General features: G+C 42.0%; 1 protein-coding gene across 1 annotated transcript in view; it reads right to left on the reverse strand.

Moving 5' to 3' along the window:
• Positions 1-17,976, reverse strand: part of PI4KA (phosphatidylinositol 4-kinase, catalytic, alpha) — a 196,063-nt gene that overhangs the window by 115,599 nt on the left and 62,488 nt on the right. Inside the window, exons 4-7 of the mRNA XM_006894563.1 lie at positions 9,300-9,388; positions 5,403-5,475; positions 4,577-4,836; positions 3,789-3,855 (exon numbers count right to left, since the gene is read on the reverse strand). Coding sequence (XP_006894625.1) covers positions 3,789-3,855; positions 4,577-4,836; positions 5,403-5,475; positions 9,300-9,388 — 489 coding nt within the window. The remainder of the gene's footprint in view (positions 1-3,788; positions 3,856-4,576; positions 4,837-5,402; positions 5,476-9,299; positions 9,389-17,976) is intronic.

Consider the following 17,976-nt stretch of genomic DNA (forward strand, 5'->3'; position numbering starts at 1 on the left):
TGCACTTTTCTCTCTGCCCTTCCCTCCCCTCAATTCACTCTTCTCTTTGAAAAGTAAAAGAAAAATTCTTTCATTGTTTTACAATCCCTCCCCCCAGGTCCACTCCACTATCCAGCCATCGTTCTGGACTCCTGTCATGACAATAATAGCTCATCACATATCCCTTTTAAACAGTTCTCTACCTCATCTGTTTCAATGCAGTATACTGGCTGCTCTTTAGTTAAGAAGTAGAGAAGGCATTATAAATCTCTGAGGAACACCACTAGAATGTTTCACTTCAAAGGTTCAGATAGGATCATGTCCTAATATTTCCAACTCTGATAAAAACCATGTGGGACAAAAAAAAAAAGGAGACCTTTTTAAAATGTCAAGAGAAATGGAAGCTTGAGGTATACAAGCTCACCACCACAATTATGGTCTTTTACCACCACAATTAGGAAGAAAGCAAACACTACTAGAAGTTTCAAACTCAGAACAAAAATAAAGTTAGTCAATGGTGCAACACTCATTAAATATAAATCCAAAATCATTAACTGTTTGAAATTCATTATTAAAACACTATAAAAGAAAAAAATATATAAAAGAAGACCACAAATATAAAACTATAAAAGAAGACCACAATTTGTGGATTTTTTAATTTTAATGAACATTTACAGAGATTTTGGGTTTCTGCCTTGCATGCGGACTTCCGAGCTATAAAACAACCCAGTGGTAGATGGAATTTGGTCCAGGACTTAAGAACAATAAATGACATACTTGAGCCTCTACATCTTGTGGTTCCTAACCTTTATACTATAATAAACAAAGTGCTAGTCAATAGGCCTTTTATTGTAAGAAATTCCCTCTGTAACTTGATTTGTGTCACTGTTAGAACCTCTACTTGGAATATTATTGCTTTTAATTTTTGACTCATGTACTTTTAACATGTTAGTTAAATTTGTGTCTTCTAGGCTGCAACACTTCCATGATGCATCTTCAAGGATATGAACATGTACGGCTAAGCACAACTGATAACAGTGCATCTAAATTCCAAAATCAATCTCCACAATAGTCTACGTGTTTCCTATTGCCAAAGGGGCCCTTTAAAGTAGTGAGAGAAGATCTTCACCCTGAAACCTGCACCGTTCCTTTTCAGCAGGAAGTAGCTAAGAAAATACGCTGTCCCCTTCTCCTTATCAATCAGGGTGAAATATCTCAGGGAGGAGTGATAGGGAATGGCAAAGGACACACTGACAAAGGAGATTAATCAGAACTGGTTTTGACAAGCACTGTGGCAATGGGACAATTAAAACAGACTTTCAAAGGAAAAAAAAGAGAGGAATGAACTGGGGTGGGTAGGTAGAGAAAATAGTACAACAATGAATGAATGGAAATCCAGAAGACCACAATCTGATGGCAGTGTATTTTGGTTTTCTGAAGTGTACTTTTGAAGACTGTTAAATGATATACAGTTGCTGCAATGAAACACAAATTTTTATATTTTTGAAGACTTAAATAACAAATGGTTTATTATCTAAATATTTACCATAATTACTGGGTGAGCCAAACGACTGTGAATTGTATTCAAATGTGTTCAAAAAACTAAGATCATGCACACTCATGTTTATTTGCTGCTTTGTTTACAACAGCAAAGACTTGGAAACAATCCAAGTGCCCAACAACAAATGAATGGATAGAGAAGCTCTGGTATATTCACACAATGGAATACTACACTGCATTAAAAAACAAGGAACTCATGAAATATTATACAAAATGGGTGACCCTGGAGGACATTATGCTGAGCAAAATATCTCAGTCACAAAAGGACAAATACTGCATAGGGTCACTGCTATAAAGGGGGACTGACATCAGGGTTGGGGGAAAACTAAGAGGGGATAAATAATATACACTGCATTGAAACAGCTGAGGGAGAGAACTGTTTAAGAGGAATATATGATTAGGTATTATCATCATGACAAGAGTCCAGAATGAAAGCTGTATAGTGGAGTGGACTAGGGGCGGCGGGGGGAGGGGGAGATTGTATAAGAATGAAAGAATTTATTTTTTTTACTTTTCAAAGAGAAAAGCGAACTGCAGAGGAATGGTGGGCAGGGAGGAAAGTGTGCAACAATGAATGAATGGAAATCCAAAGTCTCTGTAAATTTTCATTAAAATTAAAAAAAGAAACTAAGACAATTTAATGTCAGTATGTAATATTTTAAGGCCAGTTTTGAAGTTGGTCTATTTAACTGCAGAGAAAAGCTACTGATGTAGAAGACAGTTATAGCTCCACTGGGGGAGAGCAAGGTGAGGCTAAGTGTAGGAGTGTGAGCTGAAGGGAAGGACTGGCATGGCACGTTTGTTTACCCTCTCCACTCGGAGCAGGGAACAGGCAGCCATTCCTAGATACAGCAGCAGAGGCCAGCATGGTGCAGGGCTCTGTCCAGTGAATGGAATGAAGGGATGAGACACAGTCCAACCTTGGCAGGCTGTGATCTCGTTGAGTAGCTGAAGGCTTACTAGAGGGCAGCTCAATCACAGAAGTGGGGGGGGGTGTCTGCTTATCAAGGAAGAGAATCTTCAAGGGTTTTTATGGTTGTCCCAACTCCAAGAACAGGCACATGACAGAGGCATTTTAAGGCCTGTGGGGATATATGTTTTACATTTTGACAAGGAGTTTTCTCGGAGAGGTGGGATTTGCCGTGAGTTGGGTCTTACTATGTTAAGACTGACTGAAGGTCACAAAAAACTACCATAAACAAAGCTGCTTGTACTTCTTTTAATTTTTTTAAAATCTTCTTTCACATTTCTCAATATCCTCTTGAGATGTGCACTTAGTTATCAGTATCACCATAAAAAGAACCGCCTGCATTAGGAGGCTTCTGGTTTCCTCATTTCCTGTTATTTATACTGAGCCTAACTTCCCTCAAAGACGAGATGAGAGTGACTTTAACACTATTAATCAAATTAAGGAAAGCTTGCAAGGGCACCCTGTGAGAAACAGAGTTCTGTCAGAAGGCACCATGGGTAGGACTGCATTTGAAAACATGACCGACATGTTTAAAGACCTTGAGTAAACAAGCAAGGGGAAGTATCTACCATTGGTTCTTCCTGCTGAAAAAGGAGGATTCCACAGGTTAATATATTACATTTAAATGGCAAATATACAGGGATCTGTGTATTGGTTTTTGCAGTTCCCCCTAAGTATGAAATATTTCAAAAAGAAAATTTGTTTACATGAAAAGAAAAAATGCACTCCAAGTGAGAACTGAGGCACAGAGACTTGCACACCAATGTTCACAGCAGCGTTAATCATCATAGCAAGAACATGGAAAGAGCCCAAATGCCCAACCACAATGGAATGGATTGAGAAATTACCATACATTCACATGAAGGAATACTATGCACACGCAGGGGCAATTTTGTAAAGTACTACCTAAAATGGGAGGGACTAGAGAGCATTATGCTAAGTGAACTCAGTCTCATAAAGACAGATACTGTATAAAACCATTATTGCAGAGCATGTACAAGGATCCATGGGGTGGGGAACTGCTTAATCACTGAGTCACACAATTTGATGGGTGGAGGGAAGGGTAGGTAAAGGAAAGAAGAAAGATCTGGTGTGAAAAACAATGTATATGAACTTTAAGTAAGCTGGCATAAAAAATTTTTTAAAAAATGCTCTCTAAAAGTGTGACACTTAACATTTATGAAACAGCAAGTCAGTGCTTAATGTCACAAGGAGGTGTGATTACGGGCCTGCTGTCTGAGTACTAGGTCAATGTTCTCAGTAGAAAAGATAAGCCTACCGTCAAAGTAGTGAAAGGCAGATCCTCCAGGGGAGCTGGGAGCAGGCAAGCCACGTTCTGGGCTGACCTGAAACAGGCAAGCAGTTACATATCAGAAAGACTGGGCACACCTCAACCACACAGCCCAAACACAGGTCCTCTGAGCTGGCCCTGTGTTTATCCACTGTCTTCTGCTTCAAACCCACTGGGCAGGCCCTCAACTGATGGCAAGTCTACATACAAATGGATCAGTTTGTGTGACCACAGGGCTTTCACTGGCTGCTGCTTGGACACAAATCACCAAAACCTTCCTAGTCCATCAGCAGCACTTACTGGGCACAGAGCAACATGCACACCTCCACTGACAGATGGAGATGAACCTATCTACATCACTAGTATGAGGCCAGGAATCCAGCATGAAAGGCAAGCACTTGACCAGTGAGCCACCACTGCACACTCCCTGCCATATCCCATCTCACTAAATTCTTCACAGGGACCCTGTGTTTTATACTTGATCACTTAGCTGAACTGCTCTAGTTCTTCACTTTTTATTCTTTCTCCATAAAAATGATATACTTTCAGGACACCATTATCTTCTACCAAGAACTGAAAGTGGTTCTCAACAGCCATGACACAAATATTTCATGGCAAGGACACGGACAAGGCAAGTCTTGGTTCTAAAAAGGATTTCAGCAAGAATCACTCAAAGCTTCCCCTTAATTCTCAACAACCAAGTAGTAGTTTGTTTTACTCATGTGAGCACTAAATAAGCCTTTCCCCTCCACTCATCTTTCAGGCTTCTGTCTCACCTGAGAAATGCTGGACACGCTGCTGGTCTTCCTCTTCAGGGTACCCTCCTGGCAGACAGTCAGCAAGTTGCTGGGGAGGATGGAGCGAAAGTCGTTGAAGGAACGCCTCCGGACACCTTCGAGCTCTTCAGGGACTCGGAGAGAGTGTGGAGGGACTTTGGGGAAGAGCCTGGATAGGAGAGACTCTTCCGTATTGCTATAGCGCCCAAATGCACGGGAGATTCCGATCAGGCAGGGCACAGCGTTTTTGCACAGGTATTCTGCAAGCCAAAGTGAGAAGGTAACCCTAGGTGAACCTCACCTGGGATGGAGCTATACAAGGTGTAATCCTACTGACAAGTGACAACTCATACAGTCACAGATCTGAAGGTCCACAGTAAGCCTATGGCAGACACCCAACATTTGCAAAGTGTCACTGATGACAGTAACATCAACACATGCTCTCTCGACCTGATTCATGCTTAACACAAATGGAGTGGTCATATTAGGATATTTTTGTACTTAAGACAGTATCCTAACACCTCGCAGTCATACTCTAGAGGAAAAATGGCATTTGGAGCCTAAAAAATCTACACAGAAACTTGAAAGGTAAAGAAACAGCCTCAGGGTGATTTACTTCTCTGAGCTCTCCCAGTATTATGGGACAACTATGCACCAGACCTTCATGGTACACTGATAAATAACACGTGGAAATCAACACAGGAATGTTTATATCTGTCAGGTACATGCCAGATATCAAAGGGGTAAAAGAAGACCGAGGAGAAAAAAGGAATAAAGAGGCTATGAAATGATTTTGGAGAGAAAAAAGAAATACCTATAATCATACCTTTTTCTTGAATCTCCAAGGTCTGGCACATTCCCAAAAGGACATGTAAAACTTGCAAAAGTGCCTCTAAAATCTGTGGCAGAAAGAAACATTGGGGAGAGGGGGTGAGGAGGGGGGGAAAAGCTTATAATCAAAACCAGATAAGCATCACAGATTAATTTGGGCTTAAAGCCTCTTTTAACATTATCTCACTCAATTTCTCGACATGACACTCACACATTTTCTTTGCAGCCAGCTGACCTCCCAGGGCTGTCCGCTCTGCCTCTGAAGTGAGACAGTTTCCACCAAACATCAGGACGATACCATTCTACTGGGTCTGCACCAACTGCCTCCTGGAGCCACATACAAGTCTCTGTCTTTGTCTACAAATAAGATGTAGGTCCTCAATTCTTCTTTTCATTGCTAGGTACCTCCACTTCTTTCACTCATTCCTCATGGGTCTAAATTTCTCATGATACCAACGACCTGCATCTGATTTCACTGGAGCCCAGTCTGTTTACTCCTATCTCCAAGTGAGGTGCTCAGAGCAATGTCTAAGGGTTCCTGGGTTGCTGTGACTCATTAGAGCAACCATCAAACTCCTTCCAGACTCAAGACTCACATTTGTGTGGCATTAATTGTCTGGAGGCCCCGCGCTGCCTTAGTTGAGCTCACAGAGTAGTAAAATACACTCTGTTTTACAAATGCTGTTCTAGTGATCGCTTTTGCCCCACTTGTCAATGTTGTTGTTGTGAGGGGTCATCAAGGTGAGCAGTGTATGCCAACCTTGTGAACAACAGACCTGAACCTTGTCCTATCCTGCGCCAGCCCCACAATCTAGGACACATTCTAGCTCATTGCTGCAGTCTCTGTGTCAATCCATGTAGTTGAGGGACTTCCTCTCTTTCACTGACCCTCCACCTTTCTAAGCATGATGTGCCTCTCTAAGGAACAGCTTCTCATGGCAACATGCCTAAAGTACATGAAGTGAAGCCTGTCTCCAAGGAACACTTTGGCTGCATTTTCTCCAAGACTTATTTGTTCTTTTGGCAATTTACAGGATATTCAGTATTCCTCTTTAACGCCACAGTTCAAAGGCATCAATTCTTCTTTTGTCATCCTTAATCACTGTTCAGCTCTCAGATGAACAGCATGCGACGGAAAAGATCATGGCCTGAGTCAGGTGCACCTTAGTCCTCAAAATTACACAATAATTGCACTTTTTGATAAGCTCAATGTAAGCTCTCCAAATGGGCTTTTTGATTGTACCAGTCTTTGATGCTCAGCTTTCATCTTCCACTAGTAGGATTTGCATGCACAGCAGAGGTCAGTCTATGACAACAGTAAAAGGAGATCATCAAAGCCCTCCACTGAGTTGACATCAAGTTGACACACAAGGCATCCCTGGAGTGGACCTTCAATACTTCCCAAAGCTCCGTGAATCATTTTAGTTCTCAGAGCCCATATTACTGACCACAGCTATCAGAACGTGCAGTTGTCTAAAGCCTGCATGAGAGTCAATGTGACTACTTGCTGTGGGAAGCCAAGTGTTAAACCAAATGCTTAATTAGGAACTAAGTGAGGCACAGAACAAGCCAGTATTCCTCCTGTGACAGATCACAAGGAGTAAGGTGGTATTTCTCCTGTGAGATCACAGGAATAAGGCACTCCTGGCAGACTAGGATGCACCATGCCACAAGAGCTTGTGCTTATAAATAATTTTGTTCCTGAGATAAGAAAAGAATGTCAGCAGAGAAAAATGCAGCTTCATTATTAAAGAATTTTCTCTGTGATTTACTTCCTGGCAATTCTCAATAAAGGCTGAAGAGATTCAAGGCTCAGAGCTGCAGTCACCCCCTGCTTTTCTCTTCTTTCCCCCTCATTTTTTAGTGTTCCCATCTCTCTTTCTTTGTTCCGGTCAACAACACTAGCTGTACCATTTCCCTCACTCAGAAAACCTAGGGGGACAGAAGGAAGTTGTTAGTCTGGTACGATTTCTTTTTAACCAAGTCAAAGTTCTCACATTTTGCTAATGTTAGACAGTGATGCACACTGCAAGAGAGGGAAGCCTCTTACAATAAACATGGGCCCGGTGAACTCTGGTGGCCTAGTGGCAAGAAGCTGCACTGCAATCCCAGAGGTGAGAGGTTTGAATCCACCAGATGCTCTGCTGGAGAAGGAGGAACAATCTCCTCCTGTACCAGTTAGATCCAATTTGATAGTACACACGAAAAAATAATGATAATAATGACAATTAAAAAAAAATTTAAAAAATAAACAAACAAAAAAAACATACGTGCCCTCAGTCCTGGTTCCTGAATGGAGGATCACATCTGGGGGCAATGGGGACAGGCCAATCAATCAAGAGTCAACCTTAGGACCTGCTGCTTCATGAGGCATGATGTCATCAATATGGCCACAAGGAGAGGCTAATCAAGGACTTGAAGATAGGCTCAGTGGAGTTTCTGGGGTAAAGAGAGCCCCTATTTGCTCTCAGAGGACCCCATCTCAGACCTCACTCATTGTCTTTTTACCCTGCTACATTAAAGCCAGCCTTTTGTCTGGAGTTTACGAATGACTGCATCAGATTATCAGATCTGAGACACAGAAGGGGGTCAGTGTCTGATGACCTGGCTCCAGATGCAGAAAGAGTCAATATCTACAGACCTTCCTCTGGAGGTGGAGCAGGAAGAGAGAAGAGGTGCTGATGCCTGCGGAAAGACTCTGGGTGGAGGATGGGAGTGGACTGGTAGCCACTGACATGGCATTGGGTGAGTGGAGATGAGAGAGAAAAGCCAAACTGGCAGCTAGGGCTTGAAGTGACCAGAGAAAGGAGTTTGAGATGTTCACAGGACACTGCTGGGGTTTGGCGGCATTGTCATCATCACACACTGGGTGCTGAAGTGGATGGTTTCCACTCCCCTGAATGGGTGTGAGACAACTGGTGACTTTAATGGACCTGTTGGAGGTGATTTTGACTTATTAAGTCACCTTGACCTATGAAGTCCCGAAAAGCAATACTTTCTCTATTTCATACATTAATACTGTCATCACCTTCAATGTTATATTTTGATACATTTTACAGAAAGGTCCTTAACTTAGAGACTGTTAATTTTTTAAAATAATAATAATATACAATTTAAACAGTGCTCTCTCTTTAGCATCATCTGTTTTGAAAAGATGGATACATAAAACTCAGTTATTAAAATTTCCCACAAAATGAAAAACTAAACAAGCTTGGGCACTTAAAGGTGCAAGCTTTAGCTATCTAGAATACTGCCTTCTGTGATCAAATCTATTCTACATCTTAGATTTAGAAAAAGAAACTCCTCCTGCATTTTGCTGACTACCACCCCGGGTCATCAGAAAAAAATGAAAACTCAATGCATTCGAGTCAGAACTGACTCATAGCAGACTATCCAGTGGATGTTTAAGGCTGTAAATTGTATGGGACAACAATGTTTTTCTTTCTTCTGAAGAGATGTTGTTGTGTCTCATAATGTGGGAAACCACTCATGGCTGATCCTCCAGCATGTTTTCAAAGGTGGTTTAATTGTGGAGCAGTTGTTGGATTCAAACTGCATGTCATTGGGAACGCAGCACAGTTTCTCCCAATAGAGATGTTGGTGGATTCATATCACCAGAGAGGTGCCACCTTTGAGTTAATAGCACAATTCCCTATGGTCTCTTTTACTAGAGCACCCCTACTGGGAAAGTAATTTTAAATCATATTCAGGAAGTCAATCAAGAAGAGGAAAAGCAGTGTATATATCAAATGTTTCTTAGATCTACTATAAATAATATGGAAAAAATAGACATGAGCAAACAAGTTGGATCACATTCATTTTTTTTCTATTTTTAGCCACTTGGCACTCTTCACTCTTAACAGTGATACCCGCTCCAGCACACCCTCCTCACCTCATCTCTGAGGGAAGGGTCCCTATACGCCACATCAGACAGCAGAGTCACCAAGCAGAAGCTGAAGTTCTCGGCAATCGGGAGGGTACCTGGAAGACAAAAATGAATCCAGAGAGCAGATCATTAGACACGAGATGCTGGCCAGGGCTGCCAGTCACCTAATTTAGTATTTCTCCTCTGATGCAGACTGCAAAGAGACCAAGCTGTCATGGTGGCATTCAACTAACATACTGTTGTTGTTGTCTTCGAGTCGAGCATGACTCATAGCGACCCTATGAACAAAAGGCTTGAATCTAAGCCTAATATATATACACATATGTGTGTGTTGTTGAGTACCATCAAGTCAGAACCGACCCACAGCTGACCCTCCAGCAGGTTTTCAGAGGCTGTTAATCACATGAAAGGAGACTGCCTGTCCTTCTCCCGCAGAACTGCTGGTTAATTTGAACCAAGTGCCTTCAGGATTGCAGTGCAGTTTTTCACCATTAGGCCGCCAGAGCTCACTTATATGTTGTCATTATGTGCCACTGAGACACTAACTCATAGCAATCCTATGTACAACAGCCCTGAACCCTCCTCTAGCCTGTGCCAACCTTACTGTCTTGACACACCTATCCCCACCACCCCAGTCACTGAGTCAATCCATCTCATCTAATGTCTTCCTCTTGTACTGTCCTTCCACCCTCTCAAGCATGATGTTCCTTTCCAAGGACTGGTCCCTCTTTGCAACATGGCCACAGTATGTCAGATGAAGCTTCAGAATCTTTGCCTCCAAGGAATAGCCTAGTTTCACCCACTCCAGGATGAACCTCTTTGTTCTCCTAGCAGTCGATGGTATATTAAATACTCTTCTCCAGCACCACAGTCCAAAGGCATTAATTCTCTTTTTATCATCCCTCTTCATTGTCCAGCTTTCTGACAAACAGCAAGTAATTGTGAAGCTTAGGGCCTGGATCAGGCGCAATTTAATCTCCAGATTGATGTAGTTTGCTCTTCGGTACGCTGGAGAGGTCCCTGAAAGCAGACTTTCTCAACACAATTAGTGTTCTGATTTCCAGGCTGCTGGTGCCAAGAGTACTGATTGTGGAGCCAAGCACACTAAAGCTGTTAACAATCTCAATCTCTCTTTTTTTTTAAATTTCAGACACACTTTGCTATAATTAATACTTGCTAGAAAATGAAGTTTGACATTATTTACAATTATAACACCATTCTTGGAGACTGAATATCACAGGCATAAAGGTGTGCCACATGATTACAAGAAAACCTTTCATTCTTCACAGTTCTATATTTTAGCTACTATGCCCACAGCAAATTGTTCTTAACAAGTAGAATTTTAAGGTCCATTCAATCCGAGAGTTTCTTAGGTCTTTGAGTCTATTCATTTGCAAGTAGGAGTGGAAACTTGAACCAGGGTCTTCATATTATGCCTTCTCATGTGATGCCAAATCATTATATGCCATCCAATTTCTTTAAGTTAAAAGGAGTGACTCGCAGCAGAGCCACACAGATGAGAAAGTTGCGTATGGAAGAGATCACATCTTCGCGCATCTTCCGTTTCATTTCCTCCGGGTCTAGCTTCGGCGTGAGGCCCTCGATCCGGAACATCGTAGTCCTATCTCTCTGCGACCAGGTGGGCTCCTTCCCAAACTCAATCTCTTCACCATCTATCATTATGTTGTCAACTGGCCCAGTGGCGAAAACCTTTGTTTTCTTGATGTTGAGCTTCAATCCGTATTTAAAGCTATAGTTCTTGATGTTCTGCACCAAGTGCTTTAGATCCTCTTCAGTTTCAGCAAGCAGGGTTGTATGCACATACACATGAACAATGTTGAGTACCATCGAGTTGCAACAGACCTATAGCTGATCTTACAGCAGGTTTTCAGAGGCTGTTAACTGTAAGAGAGGAGATTACTCATTCTTCTTCTGTGGAGCTTGCTGGTGGATTTAACCGCATGCCTTTGGGATTGCAGTGCAGTTTCTTACCACTAGGCCACCAGAGCTTATATTTATATACAAACAGACACACACACACACTCCCCTCAGAAATACCCACATTTGGTTTTTAAATGTTTTCACTTTCATAATCTTAAATGTTTTCTAAGATATTTTATAGCTTAAGATTGCAGAGACTATCTACATAGCACAGTTTATTGCAGTATATTGTATGTGGTCTAGAGTTGGAACCGATCCAAAGCTGACCCTCGAGAAGGTTTTCAGATAGTAAATCACACAGGAGGAGACCATCCAACTTTCTCCTGCAGATGGATTCGAATCACATACCTTCCGGTTTGCAGCATAGCTTCTTACCTCTAGGTCACCAGAGTTCCTGTCAACAGGAATTTGTCAAGCTACATCTTTAAGGTGAAGAAAGTCCTATTAATATTTTTCATTTCTGCTCTATTTTAGCAAATGGAGAAAATTATGGAAGAACTTTAAGAAATTCTGTTCTAGTTGCCAGAAGTCCTTCCCTACTTTAGCTTCTGACAGGGTGGTTCTCAGGAGCACATTCTTCAGGATTGTGAGGGGATTCTAGCCCCCAAAGACCAAAAGCTAATGAGCATATCTATCAAATGCTCTTGCAATGTTTTAGAACCTTCACTTGCCATCTAAGTCCAATCATTATGAAATATTTAATCAATTTTGAATACTGAATACTGAATCAAGGTTCACTATTTTATAAATGCTAGTTAATGAACAAACACTGTGACACTGATGTGTCAAATGCTATAATGGTTACCCATGGTGGACAGTGTTTGGTAGAGCTCCCAGATTATAACAGGCTTGCAAGCAGGAGTGGCATCCACTTCCAAAACAGCTTGCCTCTGGAAACTCTCTAAACTTAAGAGAAATGATGAAAGTTATACAAGTGTTCAGGTCTTTCATTCACAGGGTTGCTATGAGTTGTCTACTACTCTATGGCACTTAACAACAACAACTACTTGTGGAAGACTGCTACATTTTTATTCTAGGCACTTAATTTTATCATGCAACACTTGGTCACTTTAGCTCTCTCAAGCTTCAGTACACATCTGAAACACCTGGAGGCAAGGCCCAGACTGTCTGCTTCTTACCCAAGATCCTAATGTTCTGATAATTCCCCAGGTGCTACTAATGTTGCTAGTCTAGGTATTATACTTTGAGAACTGTCACACTCTTGGTATCAGTAGTCAGGAGATCAGGAGACATACTCCACTGGGAAAGTCTGCAATTCAGGGACCTCTCCAAATTACTGAGGAGCAATGAGGACTAGGGTGCACTTAAATAAGGCTTTTCAATCATTTGCTATGCACCTGAGAACTGGGCAATGAGTGAGGATGACAGAAGAACTGACGCTTTTGTGCTGTGGTGCTGGAGAAGAATATTAAATATCCCATGGACTGACTGTCAAAAGAACAGATATGTCTTGGAGAAGGTGAAGCCAAAGCATTCCTTGGAGGTAAAGAGGATGAAGCTTCATCTCATGCACTTTGGGCATGTTGCTAGGAGAGGCTAGTCCTTGGAGAAGGACATCATGCTTGGAAAGGTAGAGGGTCAGCAAAAGATAGTGCTCAGCAGGGACATAAAACCATGGATGCTTTTTATTGCTTAATAATAAAAGGACTTAATTAAAATAAAAGGATTTCTTTATAAGAACCAACTCCTGGTATAGTCAAAGGTGGACACAGACCTGAAAAGGGCCAGACCACCCAGTTTCTTGGATCTTGAACCTAGAAGTTGGAGGTCTTCCAAGCTGATTTTGTAGTTTCTGGAAATTAGTATAAAAAAGCATCAGTACTGTAAGGGTTTTAAGCAAGTACTCGGTATATAGTTATCGTTGCTGAATACCATCAAGTTAGAACTGACCCACAGCTGCCCATCCAGCAGGTTTTAAGAGGCAGTTAATCACTTAGAAGGAGACTGTCAACTAAATATTTTTAAAGGAAAGAAAGGAGAAGTAGTGGGTAATGGGAAGGAAAGGGGGAGAGAGGAACAGACTATTTTAACTTTTCCTTTGACTTTAAAAAGAAATCAAATAATAATGTGAAGAATGTAACCAATGTTCCTTAATTACTAGACACGTGGAAACAACTGAATGGTATATGTTCTGCTATATATATATTTTCATAAAAGGAAACTTTCCTAAAACAACCAATTTTGATCAATTTTTGTCCTACTTTTTCATTCTGTTGCTTACATTTTTGGCATATCTAAGAATACTTGCGAAAGAATGATGGGCAATCTCCTCCCATGTGAATAACTGTCTCTGAAAACCCAGAGGGGCAGCTATGGGATAGTTCAGACTCGATGGTACACAAGAATACTACTACTTACTCAAATTCAAAGTAACATATATTTACTGTACATTTTCTTTTAAGAGTTTTATAGCTTCAGCTCTCATATTTACATTTTTGATCCATTTTAAAGTTAATTTTTGTATAGGATAAGAGATGGAGTCCCCTTTTTGAGTAGTGAGAGAAGATCTTCACCCTGAAACCTACAGCATCCCTTTTCAGCAGGAAGTAGCTAAGAAAATATGCCGTCCCCTTTTCCTTATGAATCAGGGTGAAGTCTCTCTCAGGGAGGAGTGATAGGGAATGGCAAAGGACACACTGACAAAGGAGATTAATCAGAACTGGCTTTGACCAGCACTGTGGCAACTGGACAATTAAAACGGACTTTCAAGGGGGGGGGAGGGGAATGAACTGGGGAGGAGGGTAGAGCAAATAGTGCAACAATGAATGAATGGAAACCCAAAATCTCTGTAAATGTTCATTAAAATGAATAAAATTTAACTAAAAAAATTTTTTTTAAAAAGAGAGAGATGGATGGAGTCCAATATTTCATTCTTATGCATGTGGCAATCCAGTTTCCTGGAATCTTGTTCAGAAAACCCTTCTTTCCTTCTCTGTTGGGTGGTCCTGGCATCACTGTTGGAAATGAACTAATTATAGAAATAACAGGTTTCATTCTCAACTGTCATGTTTACCTCCTGATCTATCTGCCTATCCTTATACCAGTACCACCCAGCCTTAATTACTACTGGCATGCAGTAAGTTTGGGAATCAAGAAGTAGGAGTTCTCCCATGTTCTTTGGCAAGATGATTTCGGCTATTTTAAGTCTCCTGCAATTCCAATGAATTTTAGATTAGCTTCTTTTCTATTTCTGTAAAGAAATCAGCTGCGATCACGAAGAAGATTGTACTGAACTTGTCAACTGGTTTGAGAGCACCACTAAAGACCTGGTGATCCATTTCCATGAGAAAAAGATCCCTGGAGGAAGGTGGGAAGGACACATGGGGGCTGCTTTCAGGCCTGTGGAGGCGGAAATGGCCCCTGAGCTGGAGGGCCCACATAGTGACGGCCCTCATGGAAGGACACACGGGGACTGCCTGCAGGCCTCTGGAGGCAGAAACGGGCCCTGAATTGGAGGGTCCATAGTGACGGCCCTCAGCATCCCGACCCTGACCTCTGCATCTGGTCTGGCATGCACACCTCAGGCTCCCTCAGCTCCCGTTTCTCAGAACCGTGCATGGACCAGGGCTCCAGAGCAGGCATCCCCAGCACCCTGGTGCGCATCAGCATTGTCCTCATCATCCTCATTGCCTTCAATGTCCTCCTCTTTTACTGCCTTTGGTCCCTGGAGAGGAGAGCCCACACCTTTGAATCCTGGTACAGTCTGGCCTTGGCCAAGGGCAAGTTTCCTCAGACAACCACGGAGAGGGCTAAGATCCTGGCCCTACAGAAGCAGTTCCACAGCGTGGAGCTGCACAACCGGGGGCAGATCCTACGGGCTTCTGTGGAGCTCCTGGATGAGATGAAGTTTTCACTGGAGAAGCTGCATCAGGGCATCACCGTCTCAGTCTTGGACCCTCCCAGCCCCCACCAGATGACAGCTTTTCCTGAGGAAGCTTGACCACACAGCTGCCCCTCAAAATGGCAGCCACTGCTGGCACAGTGTAAGTGCCGGAAGCCTCCTGCCTGCCCTTCCCAGTGACAGTCTGGGACTGCGCAGACGTGGGGACCACAGACTGGAGATGCACTTTAGACCAGTGTGCGTCACTGACTAGCTTCATGGCCTGCCCTGCCACAGACCAGCCTGTCTGTCTTGTGGCAGACCCCCCCGCAATAACTTATTTTGTCCGGTTGGGGTTGTGGACGGTAAGTGCATGGTTCCCTGAGCTCTGGGATTAATGTATTTATTTGGACCTGACAGAGCCCCAATAAAGGGTCAGAAATGGAAAAAAAAAAAGAAAGAAAGAAAAAAGCCAAGAAGACCCTCCAGAGCAGGTCTACTGTCACTTTAACTACCACCATCAAGCCTTCCAATCAATGAACACGTCTTAATTAACTAGTGTTACATAATAGAGATATAAGCAGATGGCTGTAACAGAATACCTTACAGTTTAGAAAACAAGAATTCCAAATTCAGTGCCAGCTTTAATACATTGTTTCACTATCTCTCTCTCTCTCTTTCCAGAGTTAGTTTTGGAGCAAGCCCGTTTTCTTCAGGACGTGAGGATGTCTGTGTGTCCTTGTCTTCCTTGGTGCTGAGGAGCCTCCTTGTGCAGGAGCCTGAGTTAAAAAGGCACACTCCTTTCCTGGAGGGGCCCTCTCTTAGCTCCCCTTCTCCCTTCAATCTCTTCTGAGATAAAAGGGATTACAAGAATTTGCTTTACCCTGTTGTTGCATTCTGCCCTTAACTCCTTACAAGCATTTGATTTATCAGATAACAGAATACCATTCCACAGTTTCCAAATTTTATCATTTGATACATGTACTAGGAAGGGGCAACAACCCAATCCATGACAGGAGCTCTAGCAATGCAGTGATACACGTTGCACTTGTACCAAAAAGGTTTGTGGTTCAATCCTATCAGGTACTCCTAGACAGAAAAGCAGGAAGTCTTCTCCAAAAAAAGATTTATAGTCTTGGAAACCCACTGTGTGGAGTCAGAATCGATTCTATGGCAGTAGCTTTGGTTTTGGGTTTAATCTATAAAACAGGATGCCTCTCCATTTATTTGGGTCTTCTTCAATTTCTTTCAACAATTAATTGTCTTCAGTAGACAAGCCTTGTACCTTAGTAGGGAAATTTATTCCTAAATATTTTATTCTTTTTGATACTAACAAAAATGTCTTTATTTCCTTTTTAGATTGTTCACTGCAATCTATGGAGAAACTGGAGAATTCAGCTCTGGCAATGAGCAGGACTGAAAAGGCCAAAGGGCCAGTAATACTAACACTGCCACTTACTGCTCCCTGGACTTCTAGGCTCTCTCAAGGCCACTTCTCCCGTGAATCACTTCTCCACCATCTCTCCCAAAAATCAAAACCATAAAGAAACACCACTTCACATCTACTACGAAGGCCAGGATCAAAACTATCTGATAACAAGCGTTGACCATGTGCAAAAGGAATTCTGATAAACTATTGGTAGAAATGCAAAATGGTACAGCTGTTTTGAAAAAGTCTTTGACTGCTCTGCAATGAAACAGAATTATCAAATGATCCAGTAATTCTACTCCTGTTGTTGATGCTTGCAGTCAAGTTTCAAGCAATTCATAGCTGACCCTCTAGTGGGTTTTCAGAAGCGGTAAACTGCATGAGAGGAGACTGTCCATCTTTCTCCCACAGGCAGCTGGTGGATCTGAACCACATGCCTTTGGGATTGCAGCACAGGTTTTCATCATTAAGCTGGCATATATAATCAAGAGAAATAAAAACATTTATGCACACAGAAAACTGTACATGAATATTTACAGCAGCATTATTCATAACACCCAAAAGGTAGCATCTATCAACTGACAAATGGATAAATTAAGAGGCAGTAAATCACACGGGAGGAAACTGTTCATCTTAGCTGGTGGATTTGAACTCTGTCTTTGGAACTGCAGCACAGCTTCTTACCACTAGGGAACAGAGCTCCTCTAATAGAACATTATTCAACAATAAAAAGAAATTAAAATATTATACATGCTAAAACATGGAGGAATGTGGAAAACATTAAGCCAAGAGACAAAATTAGTTACCCTAACACACTCTGCAGCATTCCAAACATATCAAAGTTCAGAGATGAGAAATCTAGACAGAAAACTGATGGGTAGTTGTTTGGGGCTGAGGGTGGGTGGTAATGGGAATGTTTTCAAATTGATTGTTCTAAAGTTATACAAAATTGATGTTTATAAAGGTGCAAAGTTTAAAATTTGGCACCAGCAGCACAGTGACCAAACTTGTGGGTGAGTCTTAACGTCACTCTTGCTTTTGAGCAGTGGCAGTTCTACTGGAAAATTACCCTCAATCGACAAGAACTAAAATTCACTGCCACTGAGTCAATTTTACCAAAACCCTGGAACATTCTCTGAGGGTTCCCAAGGCTGCTGCCCCATGGTTCTCCCACAGAGCATCTAGCAGGTTCAAAGTGCCAACTTTCAGGTTAAGCTGCTGAGCATCTGAATCATTGTTCCACCAAGACTATTTCTCCATGAGGGAACCTTTTTTTTCATTATTATTATTAAATTTTATTAGTATTAATGAACATTTACAGAGATTTTAGGTTCTCATTCATTCATTGTTGCACTGTTTCCTCTACCCTCCTCCCCAGTTCGTTCTCCCCCCCACCCGCGAATGTCTGTTTTATTTGTCCAGTTGCCACAGTGCTTGTCAAAGCCAGTTCTGATTAATCTCCTTTGTCAGTG

Source organism: Elephantulus edwardii, unplaced genomic scaffold, assembly GCF_000299155.1.
Source record: "Elephantulus edwardii isolate Elephantulus edwardi_28Jun2011 unplaced genomic scaffold, EleEdw1.0 scaffold00146, whole genome shotgun sequence".
Taxonomy (NCBI): domain Eukaryota; kingdom Metazoa; phylum Chordata; class Mammalia; order Macroscelidea; family Macroscelididae; genus Elephantulus; species Elephantulus edwardii.